This window comes from Stigmatopora nigra, chromosome 1 (assembly GCF_051989575.1).
Source record: "Stigmatopora nigra isolate UIUO_SnigA chromosome 1, RoL_Snig_1.1, whole genome shotgun sequence".
NCBI classification, from domain to species: Eukaryota; Metazoa; Chordata; class Actinopteri; order Syngnathiformes; family Syngnathidae; genus Stigmatopora; species Stigmatopora nigra.
The window spans coordinates 26,845,956-26,861,650 of NC_135508.1; the positions used below are offsets into that span (position 1 = coordinate 26,845,956).

Below are 15,695 nucleotides of genomic sequence, written 5' to 3' on the forward strand. Positions count from 1 at the left end.
TGGTAAGAAGATCGAAATACAGATTGACTTGGCGTCTGACACGAACTACATTACCCACAGCGTTGCCAAGAGACTCAACCTCAGAAGTAAGAAGATAATTCTATTCATCCATGGTGTTGGGGGAATGGTCCTGAAAGTAAAGACAAAAAGTGTGAGTGAGAATCAAGACACCCACAGGGACTGAAAGAGCACATGAACTCACCTGTTATGACTTGAAATAAGTAGCCAAAGTACAGAGAACTATCAAACCTGAATAACTGGAGGCAAGGAGATGACACTGAGTGACAAAAGAAACATGGAAATCATCAGAAAAGGCCTCACCTATGTCAAAACTGATGATCACGTCAGCGAACCTCACTGGGATACAAAATACCCATGAATTGAAGACCTTATTTCTCTATACCCAACAACAGAAGCAGAGTAGAAGCCCCCTTTCTGTAGTCCATGAAATGGTGGAAAGAGGAGCAGCATAGAAACTCAACAAAGAAATGATAACCAATTGCAGGGGACCGGTGTTGTACGTTAGCAACTTGGTAGCGCCAAAACCCCACTCCGTCACCACACTCGTGCGTCTGGTCTGGAACAGCAGCCAGAAGTTCAAGGGACTTAGCGTGAACGATATCCAACTGCAAAGGCCAGACGTCCTAAACCCAATTAGAGCAGTACTACTCAGATTCAGAAGACTGTATGCAACACTTGGAGACATCAAGAAGACGGATAACTCAGGGTGGTAGGAAGAACTAGAATGCACCTAGACAGATTTTTTGGAGAGACACTGAAGACAGTGAACTTGAAGAGTATGCCTTCACCCGAGTAAAAATTGGCGATTGTCCAGCATGAGGAGAGATTGCAAAGCTATCCATGTTTACTCACCTAAAAGAGGAGTTTAGAATCCTGGAGGAAGATTCTTATGTCCACGATGGGCTTACATCGTGTAACGACTTGGAAAAACTGGTTGAGTGCACCAGAAGAGTCAAAGAGATCCTGAAAGCAGAGAGTTTCTTCCTCAAACCCTGGCTCCAGTCAGGTCAAAGTGTGAGGGAGATGCTCACATCAGAGTATCATCCAGCAATGTTATCATTCTACAAAATCAAGCAAGAGCAATAGATGACAAAGCTCTTTTCGAAAGTGACAAACTGTACCCAATGACCACAGTTAACTTCTCAAAGAGAAGAAAGAAAATGAGAGTGGGTCAAAACCTCCTGGAGGAAGAGGTGAGGGAAAATACTCCCAAACCACTGACTAGGTGACAATTACTAAGCCAGGTAGATAGCCTCTATGATCCAATAGGCCTTGTCACCCCCACCAAACAGAAGGGTGCCATTCTGGTCAGGAAAGCTTTTCAAGAGGCTGGAACCAGCACAACCCAAGACAAATGGGATAAACCATTGTCAGAAAAGTTGAGGGAAGAAGCAATCCCATTATGTGAAGAATGTGTCCATCTCAGCCAAGTTGCCTTCCACAGAAGGCTCACATAACGGAACTGGACACCAAAACCGTGGGAAGTGACATTCTCTGATGGAAGTGACCAGAGTTATGGAGCTGTGGTGTACCTCAGATGGGAGACCGCTACAGGCGGCAAAGTCAGACTCGTCGAGTCCAAGGCAAAACTCACACCACTTGACCAGAAAGGAAATCCACTAAAAGCTCAAATATGTGGCGCTGTCTATGCGGCTCACCTCAGAAGATATATCAAAAAGCACAGTCGAATGGGGATTGAAAAATGATTCCACCTACTAGACAGTCAAACTGTGTTAGGAGAAATTTAAAGAGACAGTTACGGATATCAAACATTTTTTTGCGAACAGAGTTGTAAAAATTCGGAAGACCACATCCGCTGATGACTGTTGGTGGATCCAGCGAGACATCAATGTAGCAGAAATCCTAACAAAGGTGCAGCCCCAAAGGATATAAAAGACGGCTACATGTGGCAAGATGGACCTCAACTCTTAAGGCTGCCCATAAAAGAGAGGCCCAAGAAGTCTGCCAAAGAAGTCGCTGCCTATGCCAGGGAAGGAGTTAACAAACTTCACAGAAAATCATTCGCAGCAGTACAGATCAGATCACAGATGAAGAGAAGTACAAACAGTGTGCCATCTGTCGGAACAAGTAGTCCAACCCATGCCACAAACGGGAGGGATCAGGATTTCCCACAAGACGCCAGAAGCGGAGATGAGCCTCGAACCCGAAGATTTCCAGCTGGATCTGCTGCGTAAGAATTGATCGATGTAGGGAAATTCAGCAGCCTAACCAAGCTGATCAGGATCATAGCCTGGGTATGGAGAGCTGCAACAAAATGGAAAAAAGTATAGGAAAAAAAACAACTACAAGTAATCCAAAGTGGAAGAGACTTTCATTCATCGGATCAGATAAAGTCCAGTGCCAAGCAAGCTGTACTTACACTGAATGAGTAGGAAGATTCAAAGTGAGACCTCTTCCTCGCAGCCCAAAGGGGTGCGTCCTTTCGAGACACCACCCTCAACAGGTTGGCTGTATACGAAGAGGCGGAGACTGAACTCTTGGTCTGTGGAGGAAGATTTCAAATCTTTGAAAACGACAAAACTGCCGTACCAATTTTACCCTATGATGCATGGATATCCTCGGTTCTAGCACAAGAAGCCCACAAGCTAAACCATGAAGAAACAACAGGTACACTCCTGTGCATCAGGAAGAAAGCGTGGGTTATAAGAGGCCGAAGATCGGCTCAGAAGACTGTAAATGATTGTGTAAGATGCAGAAAGACCAAAGCCAACAGATGCCAACAAATCATGAGTACCGTTCCACCCGAGCGAATAACACCAGCCAGACCATTTCAATACCACCACAGTGGATTTGTTTGGCGCTTATGAAGGGAAGGATGAGGTCAAGAAGAAATCAAGACTCAAAATATGGGGACTAGTCTTCTGCTGCATTGCATCCCGAGCCCTACACACAGACGTCGTAAATGACCTGTCATTTGAGGGTTTTCTGTTGACCTACAAGAGATTCACAGTATTGAGGGGACACCCAAAGAAGATATGGTCAGACCCAGGGAAATAGTTTCTGGGCGTCAGGACTTCCCTCAAAGAACTGCATGCCTTCCTGAGGAAGCTGGAAGCATCCAAAGTTGAGGATGAAGCCTTGATGAAGCCTTCACACATGGAACAGAATGGAACTGAAAACTCCACCCTGCTGACTCCCCTCACCGAAATGGATCTGCCGAGGCTGCCATACGCACAGTAAAACTTGCTCTGCACAAGTTGGGAGGAGACATATGCTTCACATAGGGTGGACACAGGGGTGGAAAAACTTTTCGGCCTGGGGGCCACATTGACTTTAAAAATTTGACAGATGGGCCGGATCAGCACAAGATAAGATACTGCATTTGTTCACAGTATATATGAAACATTAACAGAAAAAAGGACTAAAGTATTAACAAACTCATCACTCATCATTAAAGTAAAAAATATAAAGTACATAGTAAAGTAAAAAGGAATGTATTAAGAAATATTAAAATGTTATTTAAAAAAGATAGAGGGCCTGTAAACAGCGAAAAACAAATGAGAGTGGACAGAGCTACTGCCAAAATACAATTCAATATTGAAAAAAAACATTATTTGGACAACGTCGGCGGGCCGGATTAAAAAGCCTAGCAGGCCGAATATGGCCCGAGGCCCGTAGTTTGCCCATGTCTGGTTTATCATATTGGCAAGGTCATTTTAAAAAATACACCCTTTTATAAAAAAAAAAAAAAAGGAAATGCATAGATTGGCCATTTGCCATCATATTAAATCATAGGCCTCAAACATACGCACTTAACAACCTTGGATTTGTCGGCTTGAGATAAAGAGTAGGCCCTGCTACCCAGTGCTCCGGTAATAGAAACAGAAGATTCTGGAATCAGGTTGGATAACTGGGATCGGGATCTCTGGCGGACAGAGGCTCTGTTGAGACAAATGTGTATGAGCCCAAAAATAATCTAGTGCAGTGGTTCTTAACCTGGGTTCGAATGAACCCATCATATCTATACATGTAAACATGACCCTCTTGACGATCACTGGCCACAGATGATCGCGTAACATTCCTTGGCCAATCAGAGCCGTGAAGGAAGTTATATATTGAATTTGAAAAAAAATATATTTTACACTAAAGTAGGGTTTGGCGAAGATGCATAGGAAACTGGTGGGGCTCTAACCAGGTTAAGAACCACTGGTCAAACTCAAGACCCGGGGGCCATTTTTGGCCCCCCACAGATGTTTGCACAGCCCGCAGAAGCAAATCATGTGTATTAACTTGTTTTTTTTTGCCAAAATACCAGAAATGCATTTAAATTATCCCTTTTAAAAAGATTATTTCAAATAATTTTGTTACGAATCTTACTTTTAAAATCAATGAAATAGTGAAACTATTAAAAACCTTATTACATTAAAAAGCGTGAACTCATTCACTGTCATTGACTGTTGTAGATATCAAATGCATTTTAAATGGAATGGTTAACATTGGCGGCCCTGTGGGTTGAGTGTTTAGCACGTCTGCCTCACAGTTCTAGGGTCCTGGTTTTAAATCCAGGCCGGTCCAACTGTGTACAGTTTGCATGTTCTTCCCGGGCCTGCGTGGGTTTCCTCTAGGTACTCCAGTTTCCTCCCACATTCCAAAAACATGCCTGGCAGGCTGATTGGACACACTTGGCCACAAAACATGAGTAGTGTACGAGTGACTGAGATGACTCGCCAATACATATGGAGAATCAGGAAGTTCGCCTCGAAAGCCACAGTGGAATTATTGCACAAGAAAGTTTCAATTTAGTGCAACATGTGTAGGCATCCAAGTTCATTTAAGTTAAATTTAAAGTTTGTTATGTTCCGAGCGCATCTGTCAAGTATCTGTCTCTCTCTCTCTTTCCCATCCGCGAACTCCGTGTTGTACTGAATAATGTCTTAGTAGATTGTGAATTACAACCAATGAAAATATGTTTTTTTTCACTGTAACGTCCTGTTTTTTTAGGGTGGGAACTAATTAATTTGTATTTAGTTCATTTTTATGGTAAACGTTGATATGAGATATGAATAAATTGACATACGAGTTCGGTCTCGGAATGCATTAAGCTCGTATCTCAAGGCATTACTGTAGTTTTTGGTGTTGGTGACATCACTGCGCTCATTTTCTCATTCTCAGCAAAAATAGCACAGTTGTGCCTGTGTTACCACTTATTTTTTAACAGTGTAATTGGTATACAAATAGGTGTTGTGGTACCTCAGGCTGGCCCGGTAGCTTCCGGCTCTGGACAAGCTAAGTTTCCTTGATGCATCTTCATTTTCTGCCACTGAACGCGACAAGGTGTGAAAAGAAGCACGACACATTTGTGGAAATAACTTATAAATCTAGAACTTACTTTGCCGAGCCTTCTCGTTGAGGGCCTTATCTCCTTTGCTTTGCAAAGTAACCAGTGTGAAGTAGACGCCCTTCCGTTCCAGTAGCTCACTATGCTTGCCACGCTCAACTGCCTGGCCATGCTCAAAGCCCACTATCACATCAGCGTTCCTTATGGTGGACAGCCGGTGGGCAATGGAGATGGTGGTACGTCCCATGCGCACCTTTAACAGCAAGGATTATTTAAAAATAGATTTGGGGAATTACCAAAGTTTCACTTTTGCACTTTTGCTTACTAGGAACACAAACCAGACTTGTTACAATTTATTGCCTTATTTATCAAAATGTTGACAGAGTAACGAATAGTTATTACCGATGTCAATGCACCGTTTACCCTTTTATTTATTTATTTTTAAATTATACAAATGGCTAAAAAAACTCTTGATTGAAATTGTAGAATATGCATGACCATCACATTTATTCTTTGGGCTAAACACAGCGGCAGAAATCGTATTCATCATTTTTATTTGTAGTAAAAAAGAGTCAAATTAATATACCATATCCATCTCTGCCTTGTTATCCTATTTCAAACAACAACTTGTAATCTGATTTGTCATTTCCTTTTTGTTGGGTTTATTCTGTATTACTAATATTCATATATGTGTAGTAATTCATTTCTTTGTTAAATCATTAAATCATTTTTCCTATCGATCGGCTCGAGGTCATCAACTGCCGCCTAATCAACTCTCACATGACTTATCCAAGGATTTTTTATACAGATGTTGTTTCTGCCCCTTCCATAACACTCGTGACACACTTAGGGCTTCTTTATGTAATTGTTATATGATTGTTAGGTCAAATGAAGGCGTGATTGTTTTTATCCAAATGCCTTAAAGCCGTACGCAAAATACTGGTCGAGAGGATACTTTTGAAGATCTCCTCCCTAAAGGTTTTTATCTGTGATCCAATCTATTTAATTAAATGTCAATAATTGAATAAGATGTCTGCCTGCAGTTATTGATAATTACAAAGAAGGGTAATTATTAATGAACCTATCACTTTTTATGTGTCATCCAGTGGTTTTGTTTGTCAAATCAATACTTTTGAGTTCTGCATTATCCCATCTGCCTTTTTGCTCTTCTGCATTTGGGTCTCCCACATACTGTGACCAGATGTTTGGTCGCTGGTCTTTTGGTCGCTGATCTTTTGGTCGCCGGTCTTTTGGTCCCTTTTGGTTGCCGGTCTTTTGGTCCCGGGTCCGAGCACCCCCACATACAGAGGGGCAATTAAGTATTTGTTCAACCACCTATTATGCTATTAAGTTATCTTACTTGAAAACAATAGAGAGGCCTGTGATTGTCAACATGGGTAAACCTCAACCATAAGAGACACAACGTGGAGGGGTTGAAACTTGAAAGTCACATTGTTTGATTTTTAAAGAATTAATTTGCAAATCATGGTGGAAAAAAGGTATTTGGTCAATGCCAAAAGTTCATCTCAATACTTTTTTATGTACCCTTTGTTGGCAATAACGGAGGCCAAACGTTTTCTGTAAATCTTACCAAGCTTTTCACACACTGTTGCTGGTATTTTGGCCCATTCCTCCAAGCAGATCTCCCCTAGAGCCGTGATGTTTTGGGGCTGTCATTGGGCAACACTGACTTTTAACTCCCTCCACAGATTTTCTATGGGGTTGAGATCTGGAGACTGGCTAGGCTACTCGAGGACCTTAAAATGCTTCTTACGAAGCCACTTCTCTGTTGCCTTGGCTCTTGTCTTCCTGAAAGACCAAGCCATGTCTCATCTTCAATGTCCTTGCTGATGGACAGAGATTTTCACTCAAAATCTCTCAATACATGCAGAACTCAAAAGTATTGATTTGACAAACAAAACCACTGGATGACACATAAAAAGTGATAGGTTCATTCTTTCCTTCAAACAGATCAGTCATCCTGGTCCCTTTGCAAATACAGCCCCAAAGCATGATGTTTCCACCCCCATGCTTCACAGTGGGTATTCTGTTCTTCGGATGCAATTCAGTATTCTTTCTCCTCCAATCACGAGAACCTGTTTCTCTACCAAAAAGTTATATTTTGGTTTCATCTGACCATAACATATTACCCCAGTCCTCTTCTGGATCATCCAAATGTAGCGGACCGCAGACAGGCCTAGATGTGTACTGGCTTCAGCAGGGGGACACGTCTGGCAATGCAGGATTTGAGTCCCTGGTGGCGCTTTGTGTTACTTACTATAGTAGCCTTTGTGCTGTGGTTCCAGCTCTCTTTAAGTCATTCACTAAGTCCCCAGTGTGGTTCTGGGATTGCTCACCGTTCTTGTTATCATTTTGATGCCACAAGGTGAGATCTTGCATTGATCCCCAGATCGAGGGAGATTATCAGTGGTCTTGTATGTCTTCCATTTTCTAAAAATTGCTCCCACAGTTGATTTCTTTACACCAAGCATTTTACCTATTACAAATTCAGTCTTCCAAGCCCAGTGCAGGTCTACAATTTTGTCTTTGGTGTCCTTTGACAGCTCTTTGGTCTTGGCCATTGTGGAGTTTGGAGTTTGAGAGATTGAGGTTGGGGACAGGTGTCTTTTATACTGATAATGAGTTAAAACAGATGCTATTAATACAGGTCACGAGTGGAGACCTCATAGACCTCTTTGACGGCCAGAAATCTTGCTTGTTTGTAGGTGACCAAATATTCATTTTTCACCCTAATTTGGAAATAAATTCTTTAAAAATCAAGCAATGTGATTTTCTGTTTTTTTTTTTTCAACATTCTGTCTCTCATGTTTGAGGTTTACCCATGCTGACAATTACAGGTCTCTCCAATCTTTAAGTAGGAAAACTTGCACAATTGGTGGTTGACTAAATACGTATTTGCCGCACTGTACATACAACTAAACACTACTGATTGCTGTGAGGTTTTTATGCTTTTTTTCTGTTGTATTTATTCAATCTTGACAATTTCCCTATGTAACTTGTCCTTAGGGCAGCCCAGCGGATAAGTCGACCTTACTGTGGCCTCCTGTGTTCAAATCTAGGTCTGTCCACCTGTGTGGAGTTTTCATGTTTTCCCTGGACCTGCATGGGGTTTCTCCCGATACTGCATGCTTGTGAGGCTTATTGAACGCGCTAAATTGCCCCTAAGAATGAATGTGAGAGTGAAAGCTTGTCCGTCTTCTCATGCCCTGCGATTGGCTGGCCACCGATTCAGAGTGTCCCCCGCATCTGGCCCGAAGCCCGCTGGGATAGGCTCTAGCACCCCCGCAACCCTAGTGATGGTAAAGCGGTTCAAAAAATGAAAAAAATTCAACTTGTCCTCATTATGCATTGCTTCAACCTTGTCTCACCCTCCCTGTGTTTCAGCCTTTTTGTTGCCTTGTGTGTGACCCAACTGTTTTCAATTTCCTCTTCACCAATGTCTGTGTATTTAATGCCCCTTTGTTTTTTTCATTTCCTGTTGCATCCTTGTCACATAAATGTTAGGGGTGTGGCCCAGGTATGTTTGATTCTTTTGGTTGATTTTTGTAATTTTAGATTCCCTGATTCTGTTTGCACTTTGCTTTTTGTCTCTTTAATTAAACCCCTTTTAGTATACCATTGTATTGGTTTCCTTGTTTAGTTGTGATTGGTTCCATGCCCTTATTTTCACATCTCCACGCCAGCGCTGCGTTGCATGTCAGTTGCAACCACATGGCGCACCTCATTTTGCATTTGAGTCCAGAAACACCATAATCAAGGATCTTTTCAATGCAGATGTCAAAATCCCGTGAACTGACTGATTGATCATGTTTCAGTGCCAATATTGCCAATAGATATCCCATCCATTTGGACAGACAGGACTTGACAGTGTATATTTCTTAAAGCAACTGACATTCATCTACCATTGTTAATGGCATCCAAAGGTGAATTCAAACGTAGTACACAAAACAAAGAAGAAAAACAGAAGGGGGCTTTTACGTACGTTATCTAAGGCTTCTTGGACCACAGCTTCACTCTCATTGTCCAAGGCGGAAGTGGCCATGTCGAGGAGCAGAATGCGAGGGTTCCTAACCAGTGCCCGGGCAATTGCAATTCGCTGCTTCTGACCGCCACTCATCTGACCACCTCCTTCGCCTACCGGGGTGTTGAATTTCTGTGAAATTAAATTTATCAAATTATTTCATGTTATGTAAATCCACCAAATGTTTATTGGATCCCCAACCTGAGGTAAATCCATGATGAAGTTGTACGCGTTAGCTTCTTTGCTAGCGGTGATGATGTCATCCATTGAAACGCCAGGTCGACCATAACGTATATTCTCTGCAATGGTGGTGGCGAAGAGCACAGGTTCCTGCTCGACAATGCCAATGAGCGAGCGCAGCCACTGGATGTTCAAACCACGGATGTCATGACCATCCAGGGTCACCTGAGAAGTAGACAGCAGCTGGTTGCTGCTGATTTGTGTAACCCTACCAAAAATATTTACTGACTAAGATTCGTCTCCTATTTTCCATTATGAAATGTAAGTGTTCAAGTCTAGTATAAGGGGGAAAATTAGGCTTTACAGACCAACTTTCAGAGGAATGAAACCATTTATATACACATACGGACAAATCGGCTTAAGGACAGTTTTTTCATCATCATCCTCGCCCTCCTTCCTCTTCGTTCTCTTTGGCCCTGTCGCCCCTGTCGTCATTATTATTATTATTATCGCCGTCAGCTTATGCTTATGATTATGATGATTATGATGATTATGATGATTATGATGATTATGATGATTATGATGATTACGATGATTACGATGATTACGATGATTACGATGATTACGATGATTACGATGATTACGATGATTACGATGATTACGATGATTACGATGATTACGATGATTACGATGATTACGATGATTACGATGATTACGATGATTACGATGATTACGATGATTACGATGATTACGGTGATTACGGTGATTGCGGTGATTGCGGTGATTACGGTGATTGCGGTGATTACGGTGATTGCGATGATTACGGTGATTACGGTGATTACGGTGATTACGGTGATTACGGTGATTGCGGTGATTACGGTGATTGCGGTGATTACGGTGATTGCGATGATTACGGTGATTGCGGTGATTACGGTGATTACGGTGATTACGGTGATTACGGTGATTACGGTGATTACGGTGATTACGGTGATTACGGTGATTACGGTGATTACGGTGATTACGGTGATTACGGTGATTACGGTGATTACGGTGATTACGGTGATTACGGTGATTACGGTGATTACGGTGATTACGGTGATTACGGTGATTACGGTGATTACGGTGATTACGGTGATTACGGTGATTACGGTGATTACGGTGATTACGGTGATTACGGTGATTACGGTGATTACGGTGATTACGGTGATTACGGTGATTACGGTGATTACGGTGATTACGGTGATTACGGTGATTACGGTGATTACGGTGATTACGGTGATTACGGTGATTACGGTGATTACGGTGATTACGGTGATTACGATGATTAAGATGATTACGATGATTACGATGATTACGATGATTACGATGATTACGATGATTACGATGATTACGATGATTACGATGATTACGATGATTACGATGATTACGATGACTACGATGACTACGACGACTACGACGATTACGACGATTACGACGATTACGATGATTATGATTATTATTATTATTATTATTATTATTATTATTATTATTATTATTATTATTTATCCCCTTCATGGGATGGTCATTTTTAAAATGAGTAGTACACTAGTAGAAAAGCAATATTCAGTCCCTGCATGCGTAAATATCACATAAAGACTCTGGTTGTGAATATGGTCTGTCTTGATCGTACCATTCCCTGTTTGGGGTCGTAGAAGCGCTGGATAAGCTGGACGGCGGTGCTTTTCCCGGCTCCGCTGGGCCCAACAAAAGCAGTAGTTTCGCCCGAACTCACTTGGACACTGAGTTTGTCCAAGATCTGGGGAGAAGATGGCACAGCAAAACAGTACTGTCCCTTAATAAATATACATATATTTAGATTTAAAACAATATACCCATGAAAATCATAAAGTGTGAAAGGGATTTTTACAGGTGTAAGACGAAAAGGAGAAGCAAAGTTTAGAAGACAGCGCCTATTGATTCAAGCAGTACCAAATGTGGTTCATCAGTCAGCAAGAAGTATTTAAAGCCGACGAGAGTTTGACCAGGCCGCTGGATTGTCTTAATCAGTTTACTGTTACTGTATTTTCACAACTGTAAGGCGTCTTACATTTTCTCCAAAATAGACAGGGCACCTTATAATCCAATGCGCTTTATATATGGAGCAATACTAAAATTGTCTCGATACCTCAATAATCTCGATAAAATAAAATAAATCAGTCGATAGGGTACAACATCCTCTACAGCTCTCACAACTATGGCAAGCAGCCCCCGACTCTAATATTTTCCCTGTAGAAAAAGTACTGTGCAGTGACTGCTGGGATATATAATTATTTTGTCAATACACCCAGTATGATGGTGAGCGCACTAATTTGGTGCTCGCCGTCATTCCATTATTCACAAAAGAACTCCTGCCGCTAGATGTCGGCGTGGACATCGATATCAACAAAGCTTTACGAAGGGTTGCAGGCAGCGCCGGGATAGTTACGTTAGCTACTAGCTGGCTACTATTTGCGAATGAATTGTGACCTGGACATTGACATCAACACAGCTTTACGAACGTGACCAGACTTTTGGTCTCCGGTCTTTTGGACCCTTTTGGTCGCCGGTCAAATGTACTTCGATATTAAACAGTACTTAGATATTAAACTCTCTCTCATGAATATAATTTTGAGAGCTGGCTTCAACAGTAAACTCTCTGGCACCATTTGACCGGCGACCAAAAGGGACCAAAAGACAGGCGACCAAAAGGGACCAAAAGACAGGCGACCAAAAGGGACCAAAAGACAGGCGACCAAACGTCCGAGCACCCTTTACGAAGGTTTGCAGGCAGCGCCGGGATAGTTACGTTAGCTACTAGCTGGCTACTATTTGTGAATGAATTGTGACCTGGACATTGACATCAACACAGCTTTACGAACGTGACCAGACTTTTGGTCTCCGGTCTTTTGGACCCTTTTGGTCTCCGGTCTTTTGGACCCTTTTGGTCGCCGGTCAAATGTACTTCGATATTAAACAGTACTTAGATATTAAACTCTCTCTCATGAATATAATTTTGAGAGCTGGCTTCAACAGTAAACTCTCTGGCACCATTTGACCGGCGACCAAAAGGGACCAAAAGACAGGCGACCAAAAGGGACCAAAAGACAGGCGACCAAACGTCCGAGCACCCTTTACGAAGGTTTGCAGGCAGCGCCGGGATAGTTACGTTAGCTACTTGCTGGCTACTATTTGCGAATGAATTGTGACCTGGACATTGACATCAACACAGCTTTACGAACGTGACCAGACTTTTGGTCTCCGGTCTTTTGGACCCTTTTGGTCGCCGGTCAAATGTACTTCAATATTAAACAGTACTTAGATATTAAACTTTCTCTCATGAATATAATTTTGAGAGCTGGCTTCAACAGTAAACTCTCTGGCACCATTTGACCGGCGACCAAAAGGGACCAAACGACAGGCGACCAAACGTCCGAGCGCCCTTTATGAAGGTTTGCAGGCAGCGCCGCGCTATTTATGTTAGCTACTAGCTAGCTAGCTACTAGCTAGCTAGCTACTATTTGCGAATGGATTGTGGACGCCGGGACAAACTTATAAAACTCAGCGTTTTCGATGACCCATTTGGACAATTGTTATATTTGGACACGGAAAAGGAGGACTTTGGTGGATTTGTGGGGGTACTCGGACATTTGGTCGCCGGATGTTTGGTCGCACGGACGTTTGGTCGCCTAACGTTTGGTCCCCGGACGTTTAGTTGAGTTTATTGTTGAAACCAGCTCTCAAAATTATATTCATGAGAGAGAGAGTTTAGTATCTAAATATCTAATTTCAAATTATCAATATGAGCACTCATTTAACACATTATTATTTTATTAAACAAAGAAAAGTGGGGATGTTTGGATTAAATGTTTACACCGTCGTCGTCCTTGTCACGAATGGAAATTCTATCGTGCCGTAATTTCTCCTGCCCCTTTAAGGCCATAAATCAAAACAATTACAAGGTTATCGATTAATCCAACTGCGTAAGCAAAAACAACACCTGTAACAATCATAGCATATCAGGTATTCAATAATAACAATTAAAGGGGAACTCAAAATCAAACTCCATTGGAATTTAAACAAACAAGCCTCCATTCGGCAAAACAATACCATAATCAAGCGAAAAGAGCGTCACAATGTAAAAACAATATGTGAGTATTCCCGGAGGTTGATTGATAGCCATCTGTTGCAATCAAAAGGGTAATTATTAATGAACCTATCAATTGCAAACCCAGATCAACAGTCCTCAAAATAGTGCAAAACAAACGTCCTCAGAGCCAGCTGCAGGGGGAAGTGTCCTTCGGTAATAGTTATACTGAGCGTTTGTCTCCGTTGCAAGCACATATAATATATACGTATAATGATTAATTCTCACATTTATAATAGTATCCCAGAATAACCCCAACAGTTCCCGGCTAAAAGTAAACTAAGATTGTTATTTGTTTAATAAAAATAACCATCGTCCTTTGGCCATTTTCACTTCAATTAATCGGTTTTAGTAGCCATCCACAAGCTTCTAGCAAGCCTCTGGTTGCGTCTTTGACCACTCCTCTTGACAGAAGTAGTGCAGTTCAGTTAAATTTGATGGCTTTCTGACATTGACTTGTTTCTTCAGCATTGTTCACAAGTTCTCAATGAGGTTTAAGTCAGGACTTTGGGAAGGCCATTCAAAAACCTTAATTCTAGCCCGATTTAGCAATTCTATTACCAATTTCAATGAGTACTGGGGTCATTGTCCTGTTGGAACACCCAACTGTGCCCATGATCCAATCTTCGGGCTGATGACTTTAGGTTATTTGAAGAATTTGAAGGTAATCCTCCTTCATTATCCCATTAACTCTCTGTAAAGCACCAGTTCCATTGGCAGCGAAACAGCTGAACAGTGTAATACTACCACCATCGTGCTTGACGGTAGGCATGGTGTACTTGGGGTTAAAGGCCTCACCTTTTCTCCTCCAAACATATTGCTGGGCATTGTGGCCAAACATCTCGATTTTTGTTTCGTCTGACCACAGAACTTTCCTTCAGAAGGTCTTATCTTTGTCTATTAGATCAGCAGGAAACTTCAGTCGAGCCTTAAGGTGCCGCTTTTGGAACAAGGACTTCCTTCTTGCACGGCAGCCTCTCAGTCCATGGAGATGCAAAACACGCTTGACTGTGGACACTGACACCCGTGTTCCTGTAGCTTCTAATTCTTGGCTGTTCTACTTTTTGGTGATTATCGGTTGAATCTTCTCCCACCTGACCAATTTTCTCTCAGCAGCAGGTGATAGCTTGCGTTTTCTTCCTGATCGTAGCAGTGACAAAACAGCGCCATGCACTTTATACTTACAAACAATTGTTTGCACTGTTGCTTTTGGGACCTATAGCTGCTTTGAAATGGCTCTGAGTAAATTTCCTGACTTGTTCAAGACAAGGATTCGCTTTTTCAGATTTATGCTAAGCTCCTTTGACTTTCCCATTTTAGCGTTTGTGGGCGTTTGCATACAATGAACGCCATTTAAATGGCCTCAGAGAAGTCACCAGCAGTATTCACTCATAATCGAAACAAGAAGTTAAGAGCCATGCTATGAAGCTCATTTCACACACAACTTTCTAAGTCACCAAAATTGTTAATTCGCGTTGCTGTATGAATATTTTTGACCCAGCGGATTTTATCGCTTTTTCTGTTAACCCATAATAAAGTCATAAAAGAACCAAACTTCATGAATGTTTTTTTGTGACAAAGAAGTATCCGTTCCAATCACTATCAGAGAAAAATCCGACTAGTAGAAATCACTGGAAACTCAAACGAGCCATGACAGTATGTTCTTCACAAGTGTATGTAAACTTTTGACCACAACTGTATGTTCCGCAATGATGAACTTGTCAGAATACTCATAAAAACATGCACATAAATGCACTCGACTAATTCTACATGTTTGTATTCACACAAAAAAGACTTAAAAATACCTTAACTTCAGGCCGGGAAGGGTAGTGGAAAGTGACATTGTGAAATTCAATATCACCTTTCACTCTATCAAGTTTATATCCTGCTTCAGATAAACAGTCAATAGCTGGCTCCTGAGAGAAAGATATAAAGAAAGACTTCTTAACGGTAGCGCAACTATGATGGATGACTATTTTCGACCAAATTTT

General features: G+C 41.7%; 1 protein-coding gene across 8 annotated transcripts in view; it reads right to left on the minus strand.

Moving 5' to 3' along the window:
* Positions 1-15,695, minus strand: part of LOC144204235 (bile salt export pump-like) — a 74,282-nt gene that overhangs the window by 38,725 nt on the left and 19,862 nt on the right. For 7 of the 8 annotated variants that reach the window (XM_077728128.1, XM_077728137.1, XM_077728097.1 and 4 more), the window contains 7 exons: positions 15,510-15,620; positions 11,212-11,337; positions 9,564-9,767; positions 9,324-9,494; positions 5,372-5,573; positions 5,233-5,302; positions 3,803-3,923 (listed from right to left, as the gene is read on the minus strand). In XM_077728128.1, coding sequence (XP_077584254.1) covers positions 3,803-3,923; positions 5,233-5,302; positions 5,372-5,573; positions 9,324-9,494; positions 9,564-9,767; positions 11,212-11,337; positions 15,510-15,620 — 1,005 coding nt within the window. Of the gene's footprint in view, positions 1-3,794; positions 3,924-5,232; positions 5,303-5,371; positions 5,574-9,323; positions 9,495-9,563; positions 9,768-11,211; positions 11,338-15,509; positions 15,621-15,695 lie in introns of all 8 variants that reach the window. The other variant, XR_013327858.1, reaches the window with a different exon arrangement.